At 36.1% G+C, this 18,537-nt stretch overlaps 2 protein-coding genes across 12 annotated transcripts in view; one reads left to right on the top strand and one right to left on the bottom strand.

Moving 5' to 3' along the window:
* The window catches only part of PIGN (phosphatidylinositol glycan anchor biosynthesis class N), an 81,328-nt gene extending 64,425 nt beyond the window's left edge, over positions 1 to 16,903 (bottom strand). For 2 of the 10 annotated variants that reach the window (XM_039840171.1, XM_039840181.1), the window contains exons 1-7: positions 16,758 to 16,903; positions 15,854 to 15,901; positions 14,726 to 14,755; positions 6,637 to 6,886; positions 4,158 to 4,279; positions 3,580 to 3,678; positions 1,736 to 1,839 (exon numbers count right to left, since the gene is read on the bottom strand). In XM_039840171.1, coding sequence (XP_039696105.1) covers positions 1,736 to 1,839; positions 3,580 to 3,678; positions 4,158 to 4,279; positions 6,637 to 6,886; positions 14,726 to 14,755; positions 15,854 to 15,863 — 615 coding nt within the window. In that variant the 5' untranslated portion in view covers positions 15,864 to 15,901; positions 16,758 to 16,903. Of the gene's footprint in view, positions 1 to 1,735; positions 1,840 to 3,579; positions 3,679 to 4,157; positions 4,280 to 6,636; positions 6,887 to 8,828; positions 9,192 to 14,725; positions 14,875 to 15,853; positions 15,902 to 16,746 lie in introns of all 10 variants that reach the window. The other 8 variants (XM_039840215.1, XM_039840165.1, XM_039840207.1 and 5 more) reach the window with 8 other exon arrangements.
* A 218-nt stretch (positions 16,904 to 17,121) lies between these two features.
* RELCH (RAB11 binding and LisH domain, coiled-coil and HEAT repeat containing) overlaps positions 17,122 to 18,537 on the top strand; it is a 95,172-nt gene continuing 93,756 nt past the window's right edge. Inside the window, exon 1 of one of the 2 annotated variants that reach the window (XM_039840161.1) lies at positions 17,122 to 17,895. In XM_039840161.1, the coding sequence (XP_039696095.1) occupies positions 17,367 to 17,895 (529 nt within the window). In that variant the 5' untranslated portion in view covers positions 17,122 to 17,366. The remainder of the gene's footprint in view (positions 17,896 to 18,537) is intronic. The other variant, XM_039840160.1, reaches the window with a different exon arrangement.

The raw sequence follows: 18,537 nt of genomic DNA, 5'->3' as shown, positions 1-18,537 counted from the left end.
AAATTAGTTCTGATGAAAACATTTACTTAAATCTACACATAACTATAAAATTATCTATTTTGTTTAAATTTATCATCAGGGCTACCAACACAAAGCCCTTGTTGTCGGCTGAGACATCTATGTTCAAATAAGGAGTTATTTTCTGTAGCCAAAAAAATAAAAATTTATAGAAAGGATATCTTGATTTCATGATGATCTGATAACACTAAATAAAATACAGCAAATTAAAGAAATATTTTGACGAGAGGCAAAAATAAAATAGTACTAGTGGCCTTAGGAGAATATAGAAGAGAGTTATTTGAGTTGAACCAGAAGTGGGGTGAAGCAAAGGAAGTCATGGCAAATCTAATAGAGGAGATAATGCATGAACTGAGTTTTAAGAAGCAAATAGATTCAACATGGATGAACTTTAAGAATATTATGCTACATGAGATAATCTAATCACAAAAAGACAAATGCTGTATAATTTCATTTAAATGAGGTAACTAGAGTAATCAGATACATAGGGGCTGGGAGACAGGGAAAATGGGTAATTGTTTAATGGGTAGTTTCAGTTTGTCAGATGAAAAGTTCTGGAGATTGGTTGCACAACTAAGTGAACATACTTAATACTACTGAACCTGTACAGTTAAAAATTGTTAGGATGGCAAATTTTATGTTATGTGTATTTTACCATAATTTTTTAAAAAGTGAGTAGAAATTTACATGGATTTGTTAATCGTTTGACTTGAATTAAGCATGAGTCTCTGGCCAGGGCATGAAGTCCAGGTAGGACCCTGACTCCCTCTCTCCCCTTATCTCAAACCTTGCTCCCAGTCAGTGTTCCTGCCAATCCACACCCCAACCCACCCTTTCAGTTCCTCATATCCAGTATGCTCACTCTTCCTTCAGGGCCCAAGACTTACAGAATGCTGTTGGCCTGAAACACTCTTCTCTATGTGTATTCCAGATCCATCCTTTTCCTTTTTCTCCCATATTTCCTCAGTGATCATCTCAAAATTTTCTCGAAAGCCTTTCCCTAACTGTCTAGTCTAGATCAGAATTTTCATATTTTTAGTCCCTGTATTTTCTTTCACACTATTTACCACTGTTGATGATTTTCTACTTTTGTTTTTACTTTATATATATATATATCGTATTTTATGAAGTCATGGGCAAATCTTTTTTCTGTTCACTATCATCATATCACCAATACCAGCAATGTTGAAATAAAAGGAAAAAAAGGCATAAAATCAGGCTAGCCATCAGCTATTTCTTCCTATCCACAACTCATAATTTTCAGTTATATATATAATTCATAATGTTTAGTTATACATATGAAATTAGAAGCCAAAGGCCTTTAAGCAGAGGCTAACGTAAGTAGATTAAATTAAGAAGTGATAATTAGCAAAGGAATTAAACAGCATTTTTCAAAAGGCTTTCACACGCCTCACACGGTGCCACTACTGTAAGACTGGTTCTGTGGTCAATGAAAGATCGAGCTTTACCATAGGATGATTTAGCAGACTAGGACTAAAATACGGGTCAACTGAATTCCACTGAATTTTGAGCTTCTATTAGTTACTGTAGAATGGATAATTTCTTAGAATCCAGTCTTAAAAATAGTGTGCTGCAATATAGAACTTTTACATTCACACAAGTAGAAACCATTAAGATGCATTCAACTAACATATCAGTTTCTAGTACTTTAGGTAGAAATGTGTGTGCTGTACATTAATCGCTCAATAATACATACCTTAATATTATCAAAAACCCATGTATCCAGTTTTGTTACATCCTGGGCACCAAAATCTTCATCATTAGCATCATAACTATATACATAAACATGGTTTCCAGTAGCTGATGAAAAGAAAATTTGGGGGGCAAATTTTTAATAATCTTTCAAACTGTCCCAAACATAAACTAGTCATTTAAAGATTTTTATAGCCAGAATTTTTCACGTAGCATTTTATATCATGATGGGGAAGAGAAAGATGGGAGAAATAAACATTTATTTTATGTACCGTGAACCATGTGTTGTACTTTAACACATGCTGTTGCTTTTTGTTCTCACAATAACATATTCTAATTTTACATACACTTTACATATAAGTTAATTATCTTGCCAAAGTGACAACGCTAATACACAAAAATAAACACCAAAGTCTCCCTATATGGGTTTAACTTTTCAAAAACCTTTTTTGTGTCAGGATATTATAATCTAAAATAGATGAAGTCATTTAGTTTACAAAATTCCTAAAGCAAGAAGAAGATTGAACTATTTCACTTCTGTTATTCACAGAATATGTGTATATTTCTCAATATAAGGGAATAAATATTGCTTATTGACAAACAGTTTGATGGGGTAAACATATTAATCTTATACATTTGCAAGATTTTATTAAGAATCTAATCAACTTAGTGAATTTTTGAGTTAGATAGATTCTTAAAGATCATAAGGAGAGATAAAATAAAATAATGACAATTTCTCACAATATCAGGTTATCTCTACCGACACTATTCCACTGCTCAGCCATTCTACTTCTCACATCTTAAGTAAAGATCTGAGTGGTTTGTTGGTTACCATAAGAAATGAAACATTCTTATTGAACCGTTTCTGATTCAGGCATTGGTCCTGTCCTATCAACTGCAGCCAGAAGTAGGAAGTTTAGTAAGCCATAGCAACTTAATCCATCCTCACCACTACCAGTCCAAACAAAAACTAAACTGCTTCCCAAAGAAGGGAGTATGTAAATGGCAAACAGTTTGTGGTGTTTTGGCTTGCCGTACATAATAATGTCCTATAAATATCATACATAAAATTCTGAATATATATTTTGCTTTTAAGACATAATAATCTTCAATAAATCCAATTATTATAATTACACCCATGGTGATGTATGTTACAAAACCTTTTCATTAGAGAAATGACCAATCATTCCACTCCCTCTAAAAGGCATTTAATGACATGAAATAAAATCCAAGTGACTTTATGAAATAATATAAATGAATTTTCAAATCGAGAGATGTTCTAATGCTTGCAGATTCATGCACAGAAACAGACACAACAAATCCAAATGGCATGATCCTGAATATATAATTATAAGAATTATAAATATAAATTTTAACATTTAAATCTTAATTTATCAAAGTAAAATTAACCACACATCAACCTCATCATCATGAGGAATTATGGGATAAGCATTTTGCTAAATGTTTCACATGAATTATCTAATTTAATCCAAAACACAAACTTATGAGATGAAAAATTATATTATCAAAAAAAAAAATCCTGAAGTTCAGAGAAGTTGCCTAACTTGCCCAAAATTATAAAACTGTTGAATGGCAGAGCCATATATCATTTCATTGAATACAAGACACTAACAATTGTATGATGTGCCAGTATTTCAAGTACAACTAAGAAGGAAAAATCAAATTGACATTTCTATCCATTGTAACACACCACCCTATTTCAGAAACGTTAAATATGTTAAAACATGTATCACAAAATCAATAAAATATAGTGAATCATATATACAATTTAGCATATTAATTTATTACCTATTTATTATCTGAAGAAATATAATCAGTGACTCTTACCTTTGGCAAACATGGACAAAATATCTGGGCTTCCCCAGCTCCATGTGTACTTGCTTTCATTAATAAGAGAATCAAACTCTACAGGATTTTCCTTCCATCCTTCAGGTAATTCAGAAAAAAAAGCAAGTAATAACAATAGTAATATATACATGGTAAAGTATTATTATAGCCCCTAAAGAAGTATTCTTCAAATAATAACAATGAGGATGAAATGCAGAACAAATGCAAAACTAATAACAGATTTTATGTTACACATATTATGCCACAAATTTTTTAAAAGACTTACAATAGATAATTTACTTCTTGCTGAAATATAGAATTATTTTTGGACTTTTGAGAGTTAACATCTAGGAAAATCATAGATCTCTTCAATCATATTTTTTCAATAGCACAGGATGATATAAGACTAAAGTTTAATTCTTGAATCAATACTAGTATGTGTTTAATGTAAGGCCTGCTTAAATGCTTGTCAAAAGTATCTCAAAACATGCTTCATCTGTGTCACGATTCAGTGTTAAAAAAGCAATATTTACATAATAAAATTTTCATGTAATAAAAATGGTCTAAACAGACAATACCTTTGGCAACTGCACTGACATCTTCATAAAATCCAGCTATCAGGGCTACGTGACCTGGCCGAGATTCAGTTGGCACACGTGTATGAGATATCCCCCAGCTGCCTTCATGCATTATGATATTCCTAAAAGATATTATGGATGAACAGTTAATACAGATTATGACTAAATGCTCTGTTAAGGCTTTAGAAAAATAAGATTATTGCAGGAGTCAAAACCAAATGAGTCAAAATATAAGACAGAAAGAAACCTTTCTAACACCAGCTGAGCCCAGGTCTCTCTCTCCCACCAGTGGGTTCAGCAGCATAAGTGAGCTAAAGTGGATGAACAAGAACCAGCCAACCACTGCACAGAATCATGAGACAAAATACACCAGTGTTGTTTAAGCCACAGAATACTGAAATGGGTCGTTACATAAGTAACTGAGATACACAATGTTATCCTATCAGTGTTAAATTGTACTAGGTGTGATGAGGGCACCGTAGTCATGCAAGACAAAGTCTTTGTTTGTAAGAGGCGTATGCAGAAGTGTTTAGGGAAGTGTCATGGTATCTTGCTTTCAAATTATTCAGAAAAAAATTAAAAGTTAAAGCCTCTGTGTGTGTATGTGTGTGTGTGTGTGTGTACTGAGAAAATGCAAATATGAAAAAAATTAACAACTGTTAGATCTAGGTTAAGGGTATACAAATGTTCATTATATAATCTTTTAAACTTTCTTGTACTTGAAAAATTCTCAATATAAAAAAATTAAGGGGAGGGGAAATGGCAGCACTACTAATTAGGAGTTAAATTATATCCCTAAATATGAGATTAACATAGGCAAAACGGTTTCTTTTGCTAAAATGTATCAACATTCTTTAAGTTTTATCACAGTGATTTGCAAAATTGGGGGAGGCAAAACCACCAATAACACTACTGCAAGAGAAAGGCCTATAGGGCAATGTGTTATAAAACACTGCATTGGTAATAGTTTTCAAGATAAACTTCTGACTCTCAAAATGTCCTGTAGAAAAGCATAAGTACTGGCTTAGAAACATTTAGTATTGACTAATCTCATAATAAAACCAATTTTGGTAGAATACATACATAATAAGAGGCTTGAAAACCACGTATTAAAGGAGAAATATTTTTTCGCTTTTCAGTTATATAATGAAAACTGAACTTAGAAAGGGAGATATAAAGAAGTTTGGATAAAAACTTTGTTTTTTTAACTTTGTTTAAAAACATTTTGATCAGTTCAGATTGTATTTAAAAAAAAAAGTGTGAACAAATAAAACCTTTCAAAAACAGATTTAGAGGCAGCTACAAGATTCCTGAAACTGTAAACACACAATGGCATACAACACAAGGCACATCCACTGTGTGAGCCCTTGGCCCACTACCAACACCCAATGGAGAAACAAGTGCTACCAGAAAAGTTCATTTTTTCCTTAACAACTAGTATATTTTTCTTATTAATTTTGCAATGGGAGATATTTCTTTCTTTGATACCCAAAATACATCACCCAATTTTCAAAATTATTTGTAGGAATTTATGTTACACATTTTTATGTAATGAACATTTTCCTACTCATATTTTCCTCCTGCCCTGAGTTGCTCATTTATTTATTTTTATCTTTTAGCATGTTATGCCTTTGAGCCATTGTAATTTATTTCTGGAAATACAACATGGAATTCAAGTTCGTTTACTCCTCTAAGCTATCAATGAATATTTATAAATTGCTTGCTATGTTGTAGCAACTGGAGATAAAGGGACATGAAACACAGTCCCAGCCTGCATGCATCCTGCCATGGTGAATTCTATAAAGACAAATAAAACAGGGTAAAGGCATAGGAGGTAATGATGACAGTGGGGAAGGGGGAAGATAGAATATTTCAGATGAATTTCCACTTGAATTGGAGTTTTAATCCCTCCACAACAGCATTAGGAAGGGCTTCTGAGGGGCTTGGTACTAAGAACAGAAACAAAAACAAAAACAATTGTTTGCAGAAGCCCCTTAAAAAGTAAATATTTCATTTCAAAGTCACTTAAGAGAATCTAAAATTACAATGGAACAGTGATATAGATTTGGAAGGGCTTTCTATATTTTATAGATGTATTCTGAGTTGAAGTCTATATTTTCTAGTTACACACCACTGTAATTGGCAATTCATTAACATTTATGCTTGTCATTATTTTAAATATTAAACAAGCTTATTTTATAAGAAAAAGATAATATAGTGAGCTGTAAGCCAAGTTTGAAAAATTAAAACAAGTTAGGCCAAGCAGCTAAAGTTATACATTTCAATTCACCTGATATCAACTTCCACGACAACTGAAATAACTGCTAGGAGGAAATAAACTTGCTACCCATAAGACAAAGGCAGATGTATATGTACCCTATTCCTTTTCTCACCATCAATTCTGTGCCCAACACGATGAGATAAAGAGTATCAGGGTAACATTTTCCAGACGTGTCTTTGTTCCAGGCGACATGCTTACCTAATAAATGGTGCTCTAGAATTTCCATTTTCGTCTAATTCATAAAGTGTATCTGCTCGCAGGCCATCAGCAACAATGAGCACCAATCTTCTTGCTGGAGGAGGCAATGGTGTAGACTGAGGCGTCATCCCATGAACCAAAGGAGATGTAAAATAAATGTCAAAGATGGAAGTGAAGAACACAAAATGCACGAGCAGTCCCACAATAAAGAAGAGCAGCATATCCAGTGCAACGAATTCTTCAAGAAATGCTGAAAGAGGGAACAAAATTAAATTTGGGTAAACTTTAATGCAATTACATGTTTTCACATATCTTGATGACTACATGTAGACTGAACACATATTTTAAAATTTTACGTAACTCACAACTTCATTTATGATGATAACGACATTATTTAGTGAGATGATACTGAAATAAAATGCATAAGTACATTCAAGCAAAAAGAAAATGTTCAAATATAATAAGCAATTAGCTCCGATAAACCATTCATAACAAAATTAAATGTATACAAAACTCATAAAAACTAACACTAGATCAAAAAACAAAGAAAGAACTAAATGAGCCCTAAAATGAGTTAGGGTTCCGTCAAATCAAATCCTGTATAAAATAGAAAATACAACTTGTGGTGCTCTTGGATGCACAAACAACTACTGATATTCTCAGAATTTTAACATCATCTAAATGTGTGTGGATTTTTTCGACTTTTAACAGCTCAGGAAACTTCTAGATTCTCTTGACTATCATCACCAAGTTAAGCAGACAGCATGCATTTTTTTCCAGTTAGCTAAATTATAGGAAGGAAAAAGTGGTTCAGTTTTATCTGTGCTTCAAAAAAATTATACTTATTAAGGGAACACTTTATTTTAGGTCCCTGAACCAATATAAAAAAGCAGGTTACATTCATTCATTAAAAATGTTCTGTGCACATATTACGTGCCTAACTGTGTGTTAGGGGTACTACAGAGAACACCAGAAACATAGATATGATGAGTTTATAAATATCTACAGATGGAAAACTAAGCAATGTGAAACATTTAAATAATACTGTAAAAAATAAATAAAATGAATGAATGAATAATAAACAAACAAACAAACAAACAAATAAATAATGCTCTGAGTCAGTAACTGCCAAGATCTTGCCATTAACTGCCAAGATCAAACTTTCCACGGGAGTGCATTGCACACCAGTCTATAATTTGCTTTTGTTGGTGAATCTCTGCAGACTGAAAACAACAACAAAGTACTCTAACTTGTCTTTCTTGTAATGCAACAGCCTTAGCTACAGATAGTGACCCTTGGCTGAAAAAAAAACAAAGATGAAGTGATTTTAATTATAGATGCATCTTATTCTTCTTGGCCTGAAGAATTACATCATAGAAAGAAAGGGTGGCAAAATACCCTGCAAAAACCTGAAAATTAGGGAAAAAAACCTTATCAAAGTCAAGCACATCATAAAAAGAAAATACTTTTTACATAAGAAATAAATATTCTGCAATCTAAGGTAAGACTATCAGAATATTGCTTTTTCTAATATATATGAGCTTCAATTAGACAGCAAACACCATCTTAATAATGGCATTCTGAATATAAAAATAAAACCACTGTAATTAAGTTTGGAAAAGATGGGAAAATCACCTATAATTTTAATAGAAAAATCTATTAATAGTTTCTTATAGTTTTTATCCTACCTACATTTTTATAGAGGCTCAGAATTTTATATATTGAATTGTTTCTTTTATTACACATGGAGGCTGAAGAGACATAACTAAATGCAACAAGGAAACCCAGGCAGGTCCTGGATTGGAAAACAGTTAATTGTGGAAAAACTGGTGAATTTCACCTAAGATCTTAGTTAATAGTTTTGAACGAATGTTAATATTCTTGTTTTGATAATTATCCTGTGGTTATGTAAGATGTTACTTGAGGTGAAGTGGATGAAGGGTACACAGTATAACTCTTGATACTATTCTTCCATGAATCTCAAACTATTTCAAAGTAAAAAGCAGAAATCATTTGGCACCAAAGTCTGTACTTGAAAGATAATGCTGATTACAGTCATAGTTACAACCATCACAAATTTTACGGATAGCTCTGATTTCATGTAACCTTTTTTCTTGTCAATAAAGGTTATTAGCTAAACTTATAGGCTTTAAGTGATTTAATGTTCACACTGGCCATACTGAAAAGCTTACTATGTAAAGACAGTGCTCCGTGCTTCTCTCAGGCTCTGTCCTTCATTCCTTGTTCCTTCTGCTCCCCAGGTGGGATCATTTCAGTTCTTCCTATCTCCATGTTCTTTCTTCTGCCTGCTCACATATGCTGCTGAACTCCAGTGAATTTCTCATTTGAACTGTTGTACTCTTTGGCTCCAGGGTTTCTCTTTGGCTCCTTTTTATCATTTCTATCTACTTATTGGTTCTCTCGTTGTTCACGCAGGGAAGGACATCATTTTCCTGACTACCTTCAGTTCTTTGCCCCTTGACATTGATTAAAGTTTTTGTGCATTAAGTCCAAAGTCTGGACTTCCTCAGGGATGGTATGCCAATTTATTTTTCCTATGAATGGAACATACTCTCCTGATTTTCTGTATACCTTGTAATTTTTTGGTGAAAACTTGCATTAATATTATAGTGTGGTAACTCTGTAAATCAGATTCTCCCACTTCACCAGGGTTTATTTTTGTTAATTCTTGATGATTTCAGTCATCTGTTTTGCTGAGCATAGCTACCTTCTGCTTGAACCAAAACCAAAAATCCACCAGGAGTAGAAGCCTCATGTCTTTCTGAGCATGTGTTGCATGCACTGGGGTGTGTGTGTGTGTGTGTGTGTGTGTGTGTGTGTGTGTTGAGGGGGGATGTAAAATAAAAGTCAGCCTCTGCCTTGGTCACTCAGGACCACAGTTATTGTAAGAACAAGGTCCACTGTAAACACAAGTAAGCCACAGCAGGAATGCAGGCCATAGTCACCACAGCTGCTGCCACTGCTACACCAGTGAATGAAGATGGTAATCCAGTGGGAGAAAATGCTACAATGCTGTCTTACTAAAATTCAGCTGTCCTTTTCTTCATTAGGCAATCTGCTGGTTACTCTAAATGTTGTATAAAATTCTAGAATTTTGAAAAAGGTGATTCTGTCACTCTTTGACAGCTTCTGCTTGTTTTAGTAGAACTGAGGTCTAAGCACATTACTCTGCCATTTTCTGCGATGCCATCTAGAGATTGTTTTCAGAACTACTCATAATAGTTAATAACAGAGAAACCTGCCATGCAAAGAGTGAATATTGCCAGTCAAAACTGTGAGAAAGTACTTGAGAAATGCACCCAAGATTATAAGGTAAATTATTAGGCCATGAAATTACTATTAGTTCATTTGCCTCTATTATTTTGGAGTATATATATTTTCCATCTTGATTTATGTCATTTTTAATTGAAAACTAATGTGACTTTACAAAATGCCACATAAAAACCAATTTTCAAATTTCCTCATGGCTAGAAGTTGCAATTATTTAGATGATTCATGTTCAGTTATACACTTGAGAAGAATTCAATTTTTTTTTTCTTAATAGCTAATGTCCTTTATCTGTTCCAGGATACCACCGTAGTTATTTGTCATGTCTCCTTAGGCTTCTCCTGGCTGTGACAATTTTTCAGATTTTGCTTATTTTAATGACTTTTGTGAGTTTTGAGGAGTACTTGTCAAGTATATTGTACGATGTTCTTCCATTGTAATTTGTCTGATGTTTTTCACATGATTAGAATGGGTTTATAGATTTGAGGAAGGAAAACTAAATGTATAAAGTGCCATTTTCATCATATCATATCAAGGGTATGTACTATCAACATGACTTAAAACTAACTGGTATTAAACTTGACCACCTGACTAAGGTAGAGTTTGTTGGGTTTCTCCACTGTAAAGTTAATGGTTTTCGGCCCCTTTTATACTATACTCTTTGGAAGGAGGTCATTATGTGCAACATAATGACCTCCTTCCAAACACTTAAGGAGTGAGGAGTTGTGCTCCACCTACTGAGAGCAGGAAGTAGCTACATAAACTGTTTGTAATTCCCCTGCAAAGACGGTATATATTTTAAACTCAGTCAATTGTGGGATTAAAAGCCATCTACCGTTCTATAGGATTTGATTAACGTTATAACCATCAACAAAGATTTCCACTCTTGCTTTCTCCATCCTATTTATAAATTAATTTTTACCAGTATAGATACAAAAAGCCATTATTCTTTTTATGAGCCTATCAAAAAACCCTATGAATTATCTCACTTAGGCATATATTGTGTTATGTAACTAGACTACAATTATTTGAACATTATCTTGCTGTAGACATTGTCCTTTATTGCCATTACTACAAAGAATACTGCAATTAAGCGTATCTCTTATGGTAAAATTGGGAAACTTTCAGAATGACAAACAGTAGAATGGTGACCCATTACAAAATTAATCTAGCAGGCTGCAATTAGCTGCCTTTCTTTTTTAAAATGGAATAGAATAGAATAGAATAGAATAGAATAGAATAGAATAGAATAGAATAGAATAGAATAGAATAGAATAGAATAGAATAGGAGAATGCATCACTATAAAGTAGTTCAGATGTAGTAAGGTAAACGATTGTTTTGAAAAAGAGTATTTTAACTTTTCCCAATGTGTGAACATGCATGTATGTGCACGCATGAATATAGCAGGTTATAGTGAAAACTGTATTTCAAACTATTTAAAGAACAAATAAGTTTGAAAGCCATCTCTATTAAGTGGAAATGTAGGAATAAATGGTATTTTCAGTTTCATAAGATAGTGGCAAAGTGTTCGTAATAACCGACATGCCTGCCAGCAATGTATGAGAGTTCCTCTTATCTCTAAGTCCCTGCAATTGTCTGGTATTGTCTACTTACCTTACCACAATCCAAACAGGATGAACAAGCATCCAGCTGAGCATTTGTCTAATGACTAGTGAGGATGCACGTTTTTTCATGTAGATAGCCAGTTGTGCTTCCTATCCCTTCAATTGTGTGTTCAGATCCTTTGATCAAACTGGGTTAGGGTTGTTGGCCTTTTTTCTCCGACTTGCAGGTTATAATTATATGTGTGTAGCTATATAAATCTAGATATACATATTCATATATAAATTTATGTTGCCTTTCGTTAAACAGAAGTTTTATAACTTTAATACAAAACAGTTCATCAAACTTCTCCTTCTGGATTGAGTTCTTTGGGTTATATGTGAAAACTTCCCTTGATCTTATGTTATATAATAGTTTTAAACTAGAGCTAAATTCTAATAGCTTAAAATTTTGAGAATTTATCATTATTGAGAATTTATCTGTATGTGGTATGAGACAGAGATCTAATTTTATGTTTTTAACCAATTGACATAAGTATTAGTTTAGCTACCACTTTACAATTTAAGATAAATTCCACATTAGATATAGATACAGGTAAAAAACTTTAAATTCAAATCTTGACCTTTGCTATTTATAATAATAAAATTGAAAACAATATCTGACTATAGAGAACAGGTACATTGTTTATTCCATGGACAGAAAAAGGGGTTCTACAGCAAGTAACCTCACAGGGTGATCTGACCATAAATTCCTAAATGGGCAGGTCATGGTGCGCAGTCACGTTCCAGGCATACAACTTCCTTAGTAAAAGGCTTATCTTTGTCTTAAGCAAGCCCTGTCCATCTCTGCTATGCATCTAGGTTAACACACCTTTAAAATGCCTCTTTTCAGACCCTTCCACCGAAACCACCCTCAAGGGAGCACAGCATCTTATTAACTATCCTGTATTCCAGTCAGAGCTTTGCTTTCTCCCACCTTCTTGTAATCTCCCATACATTCCCTCTTTAATTCCAAATGCATAAAAGAAGCTACAAACTCACTTCGAGAAGCATTTTTCTCAGTTTGGTTTTCTCAGATCTTGCTTCCAGGTGTATCCTCTATTTGGTGCAAATAAATTTTTATAAAAATTCTCTATAGGTTTGGATGGTCATACATCAACAATTCATAATGAAATATTATGCAACATCAAAAATGAATTAAGCCATATCTATGACAAGGATACAGGTCACAAATATAAAGCTCAATAAAAAAATTTTTTTAAGGCATTGCCTGCCCTTTTCTCCCCAATAGCTCCAAACTTCTTGAAAATATTAAATACAAATTCTTTTCACCTGACCACCTAGTTCTCAAATGACCTAAACTGAGCTTTCGTTTCCATTACATCAGAGAGAAAGCTTTCATTAAGGTAACTACGACTGTAAAATCCAACACTTATTTTTTAATCTTCATTTTGCATGGCTTATCCATTCAATTTGTCTTTGTGAACCATGCTTTTTAAAAAAAAAAAAAAAGTTGCTCTCATTTCCTGGCTTCTGTGAACATTATTTCTCCGGTTTTCATCCTACATAGAATGGTCTCTATCTGATAAAGACTAACGTAGAACGGTCTCTATTTGGTCAGTGAATTTTGGAGTTACACAAAACTTGGTCGCAGGCCCTCTCCTCTCCTCAGTCTATACTTTTCGCTGAGACATTTTTAAACATACCCTTGGCTTCAGTTATCAACCATATGCAAAAGTCTCAACAAATTATACCTTCAAATCCACATATGTAACTCCAACCTTGACACATCCACTTGGATATTTCAAAGAAATGCAAACTGATTATGTTTAAAACCAAACTCATGATATCCTACTCCACCCCACCCCACCATGAAACTTGTTTCTATAGGAACCTTCCTAACTCTCTTCCACCCAGGTATGCAAATCAGAGAACTAGGAGTCATTCTTTATAACCTATTCTTCTGCTGTAGAGCCATGCAGGGGGTTTTTTGTTTTGCTTTTTTCAAAATGTAAATCTGAACATCTCACCCCTTATGTAAAATCCTTTGGTGACTCTCCCACATCATAATCAAAACTAAAGTCCTTAATATGACTAATAAGGTCTTACATGGACTGGCCTCTGCCTGCCTTTCTAGCCTTGTGTCAAAGCACGCTTCCTTGCTTTATGGCATCTCACCACACTGGCCTTCTTCTATTTCTTTATGTAGCCTATGCTTCCTATAAGACCTTAATAAGTACAATCACTTCCAACCTACCCGCCATCCTCTCGCATCCCATTGTCTAGTAACATCTGCTTGTACAAATCAGAAACTAAAACCTTTATTCAGTTTATAATTACATAGCGATATTTTTGAGTATTTCGATTACTGCCTGTCTCTATCACTTAACCATAATTTCATGACAGCAAGACAGGGCTTCTCCAGCACTCATCACAGTCCTAGGCACTTAGTAAGGACTCAAAGGTTTACTAAATAAATAATTTAGAATTATCATTTCAAAGGTACATGTAATATGCACTATTGCCACTAGAGGCTGCCTTGCTTCTCTTTTTATTTCTCCATGAACTGTGAAGATTTGGGATACTTTAAAAAGATACATAACTTTTATGCTTAAGTCATTTACTACAGTGATTCCAAAATATTCTTCACATACTACTTATTACTGCTAAGAACATAAATATTAAGCAATATTATTAACATTTCTCTTTAAACAGAATCAGATTTTATTCAGATTTCTTGAAAAAGAAAACTTTGTCACGGTTGAATCATTTAGAAACCTCTCAAAATAAATGAATAACTACTAAAAATCTTGTACCAATAAAAATTTATGCCTATGGAATGTTTACTACACATTAAAAAACAAAAAAAAATAGATATTTCTAAAACTTTAAGTCAACCAAAACTTGCATTTAAAATGTTACTTGTATTTAAGACTATTAAAACCAAAAATAATTTTTAAACACTAAAATGATTGAAGTGCTTAAAAAAAAGCAATCTGTTGCATCTTCATCGGTAAGATACAAACTTCACTGAGGTACCTGTTTATTCAATAAAACATTCGCTGTAAATACCTACACTAATGCAAATCTCGCTAAGCAGAAAAAACTCTCAACATATTAATAAATTATAAGTAGATTAACAATCAGCAATTATTAATATTCTAACATGTGTGCTACTTCTTAAACATTTTAATTGATAAATAAACCTCTGTGTATTGTGGAAAAGAGATGTACTTACCGAGAAGACTGGCCGTTGATTTGTTACGGGCTTGGTAGGTCACATAAATAAGTCCATGATTAGAAGTTATGAAGTAGAATCGAGAAACTACAGATTTGTATCAGAAGCCAAATCATGAAGAACTCCTACATCCAGCTTCTTACAACTCTCTGCGGATATATTTTAAGTCTATTTTCAACTTACATTTCAGAAGTCAGAACTTACATTTCAGAAGTCAGACCCTAAATTAAAGGTATTCTCTTTAGGCTTTACTGACTTAATTGCTTTTTCCAGCTGCTAAATTGCTTTTTAGCTGCTAAACAGTCGATATTAGTTTTATTTTTAAAAACCTGTAAAACATTCTCAAAATATACTAATATTGCATTAACTGATAACTGACTATAATAGCAACATTAAGTACCAGGCACTGTGACAAGTACATTCCTAATTTTACGTGCTTTCGTTATCTCCTTGACAGAAGAATGTAAGTGAAACTGAGAGAAGTAACTTTTTTAAGGTCTCACAGCAAATAATTGGTATAACTGGGATATAAACTTTAGGCAATTCCATCTGATAAGAATGATCCTCCCCAGGGATCTTAAGTGCAGGAGATTTCTAAAATTCTCCATCACAGAGATGGAAATATTGTGTATAAACTATCCATTTCTAATCATGCCCTTTCCATGCCATTCACGAATCCCTCTCATTCCTCTTCCAGAAATTGGTCCCATTTTCAATCTCTCGCAAATTCATTTACAATAAGAATCAGCAATCCTTTTTGCTAAGAAATACGTGACAAGATACAGCATTAGCTATTCTGATAAAATCCCCAAGATCGAGGATTTTTTTCATGTTTTTCTTCAATTTATGATTGGAACATTAGTAGCTAATGTTCTATAAAAATTTTCAAATTCTTAGTACTAATAACGAAGAAACAACTAGCAAAAACAAAACAAAACAAACCAAAACGTCATTCAAACGAAAATTTTAGTTTACTAAGCCTGGGGAAACTGGAATTACAGCCTACACTTTACTATTGGCATGTCATTAAACGTAAACCAATAACCTGATCTAAAGTTATTAGGAATGCTCTATTTTAATTTTTCCACAGAGCTAAAGGAGATACTTTACTGCTTCAATGTAACTTACCTGATAACATAATTACTGCTGCCTATTTATTTCAGTGATTAAAGGAAGCTATAAAGAGAGAAAGGACATCTTAAACCTGCAAAAGTGGCAATTTATATGTGAAGAAAATAGCAGCTCTTAGGAACAGCACTCTAATATTGTTGGCTAGAAACTAATATCCCATTTACCACCTCGGATTATAAGAAGTGACATCAAAGATAAACTTCCAAACTTAGTATACTTACTTTATGTGCTAACATTTGATAAAGAAAATCTAAAGGGTCTAAAGCGTCTAAGTTTTAAGTTAAGTTTCATAGTCAATACGTGAATTTCAGCCTAATGGACAAGATGCAAGGCATAGTTGGAAAAGAATGGCTTTGGACGTTTGATTTTAGTTCCTCTGAATACTTGTGAGTGGCGTTGAGTTTGCCAGACCAATGAACGTTTCTAGGCTTAAATTTACTTCTCTGCTGATAGTGCTGCATTTGATATTTGGAAAGGTCCCTGCTGTGCAAACTGTGTATTAAATGCTAAGTGTTTATCGAGCTCCCAACAGTTTGTTATCCAAGTCGAGACTATCATTTTCCATTTACTCTCTCCATCTCCTACGCCCCACCCCATCCTGCCCTTTTATAGCACTAACTCGCCGGCGAGAAGGCGCTCTCCAGAAGTGCAGAAGCCGGTGCTGTCACTAGGCCTCCAGGGCAAGCAGGCACATGGCTGGCAAGTGGAGGAAGAGAAACGAAGCCAATTTCTAACCACTTCCCTGAGTACCCGCTACACGTGCAGAGAAAATATCTCGAACAGGCAGCAAACAGTAAGAAAAAGTGAAGTGTGCTAAGACAGCCGCGCGTCCGCGGGTAGGGGGCCAGTTTCCACCACCGCGCCTTTGCGCGCTGGTCCCCGGATTTTACCTGGGGCTTACCCAGTTCAGGCCTGATCTCGGGAATGAGGCCTCCTCAGCGCGAAGGCAAGACCCAACGCTTCTGCTGAATTCTCCACTGCCCTCTGAAAGGATAGCCAAGAGAACGTTCCTCAACGAGTGTCATAAACGCCTCTCAACCGCGGAACGCCCCCCAACACTTACCTAGCCAACGACTCATCTCGCGATAATTCTAGGACCAGCCCTCCGTAACTCCAACCCCTCTTCTTCCTTTGACCAATCACACAGGAGTAGGGGCGGGGTTTAGCCTTTGAGCCCAGAGCGGCTTTGCTCACTGGAGCTGTGAGGGGACGGAGCTGGGGCGGGGTGGGGGCGGGACGGAGGCGGGGCACGCGCCATCTCTCGCGAGACTGGAGACCAGGAAGACGCCTGCAGAGCCGGGCGCTGGTGCTGCAGCAGCGGCGGAGGCAGTGAGTGCTGCTGCATCTGGACCTTTTGCCTGTGAGCCTACGCCTGGTCATCAGGTGGGGAGGCGGGACGTGGCCAGGCCGGAGCTGTGGGAGTACGCAGTGCCCGCTGAGATTTAGGGAGGATTCAGACTGCGGCCTGTCAGCCAGTCAGGGAGGTGCCCCACACTCCTGACAGAATAAGATGGCGGCGATGGCGCCTGGAGGTAGTGGCAGCGGTGGTGGTGGCGTGAATCCATTCCTCAGTGACTCGGACGAGGACGACGACGAGGTAGCGACGTCCGAGGAGCGGCGGGCAGGACTTCGGCTGGGTTCCGGGGGCGGCCTAGATCCTGGCTCTGCGGACTCGCTATCGCCCCAGGATCCTGTGGCCTTAGGGAGCAGTGCACGACCAGGGCTCCCTGGGGAGTCGGCGGCGGCTGCAGTGGCACTGGGGTGCAGTGGGGAGACCTCGACCCGATTGTCAATTGATGCGATCGCGGCTCAGCTGCTGCGCGATCAGTACTTGCTGACTGCCCTGGAGCTGCACACCGAGCTGTTAGAGAGCGGCCGTGAGCTGCCTCGATTGCGCGACTACTTCTCTAATCCGGGCAACTTCGAGAGGCAGAGTGGGACCCCTCCTGGGATAGGGGCGCCGGGGATCCTTGGAGCAGTCGGCGTTGGAGGCGCAGGAGGTCGGGAGCCGAGTACGACGTCGGGCGGGGGACAGCTCAGTAAGTGAACACAGCCTGTCTCTCCCGCAGGGTTGTTAGGATTGTGGGGGAGGAGGGTATTCCTGGGCAGGTACTGATTACTGGGACTGTTTCAGAGAGACAGTTACAGGGGTGAGGGTCTTTTGTGGTGGAAGCAAAAGGATCTGGCAGTGGCTGCTCTCTCTGCCTGCCTCTAGCCTTAGGCTGGACTTGCACTTGCACCTGGCTTCCCTGTTGATGTCGGTATTCTACAAAAATATCCAGCATTTTTAGTTCACTGGCTGTTGCGGGACTCCAGAAGGCTCCCTTGCAAACTGACTTATCGCTTTTATCATTTTTCCTTTTTCTCCAATTCCCCGAATCGCCACTACCAGGAAATGGTGTTTCTTAAAATTGTTTGCAGTAATTCTTTGAGTGAAAGTCAAGAGAGAGGAAAGAATGAGAAATGTTGCTCTCTCCGCAAAGTCAGATCCGTTGAAGACCCTTTGTCTTTGGGATGACTTTCTCACTCAAAAATTGGGTTTTCTACTGCATAAAATGTGTTCCGTTTAAAGTCAATTAAATTCAGTTTCAATGCCTTCATTTCAGTAGTCTCCAAAATTACAGGCAATCTAAGGAGCAGGGTAGGCAAGTTCTGCCTGCAGTCTGTCTCGTGGTCCCACC

The sequence above is a fragment of the Pteropus medius genome, unplaced genomic scaffold (assembly GCF_902729225.1).
Source record: "Pteropus medius unplaced genomic scaffold, Ma_sr-lr_union100, whole genome shotgun sequence".
Classification (NCBI taxonomy): Eukaryota; Metazoa; Chordata; class Mammalia; order Chiroptera; family Pteropodidae; genus Pteropus; species Pteropus medius.
Note: the sequence above shows the minus strand (reverse complement) of the source record. Positions and strands in the feature narration are given on the sequence as shown.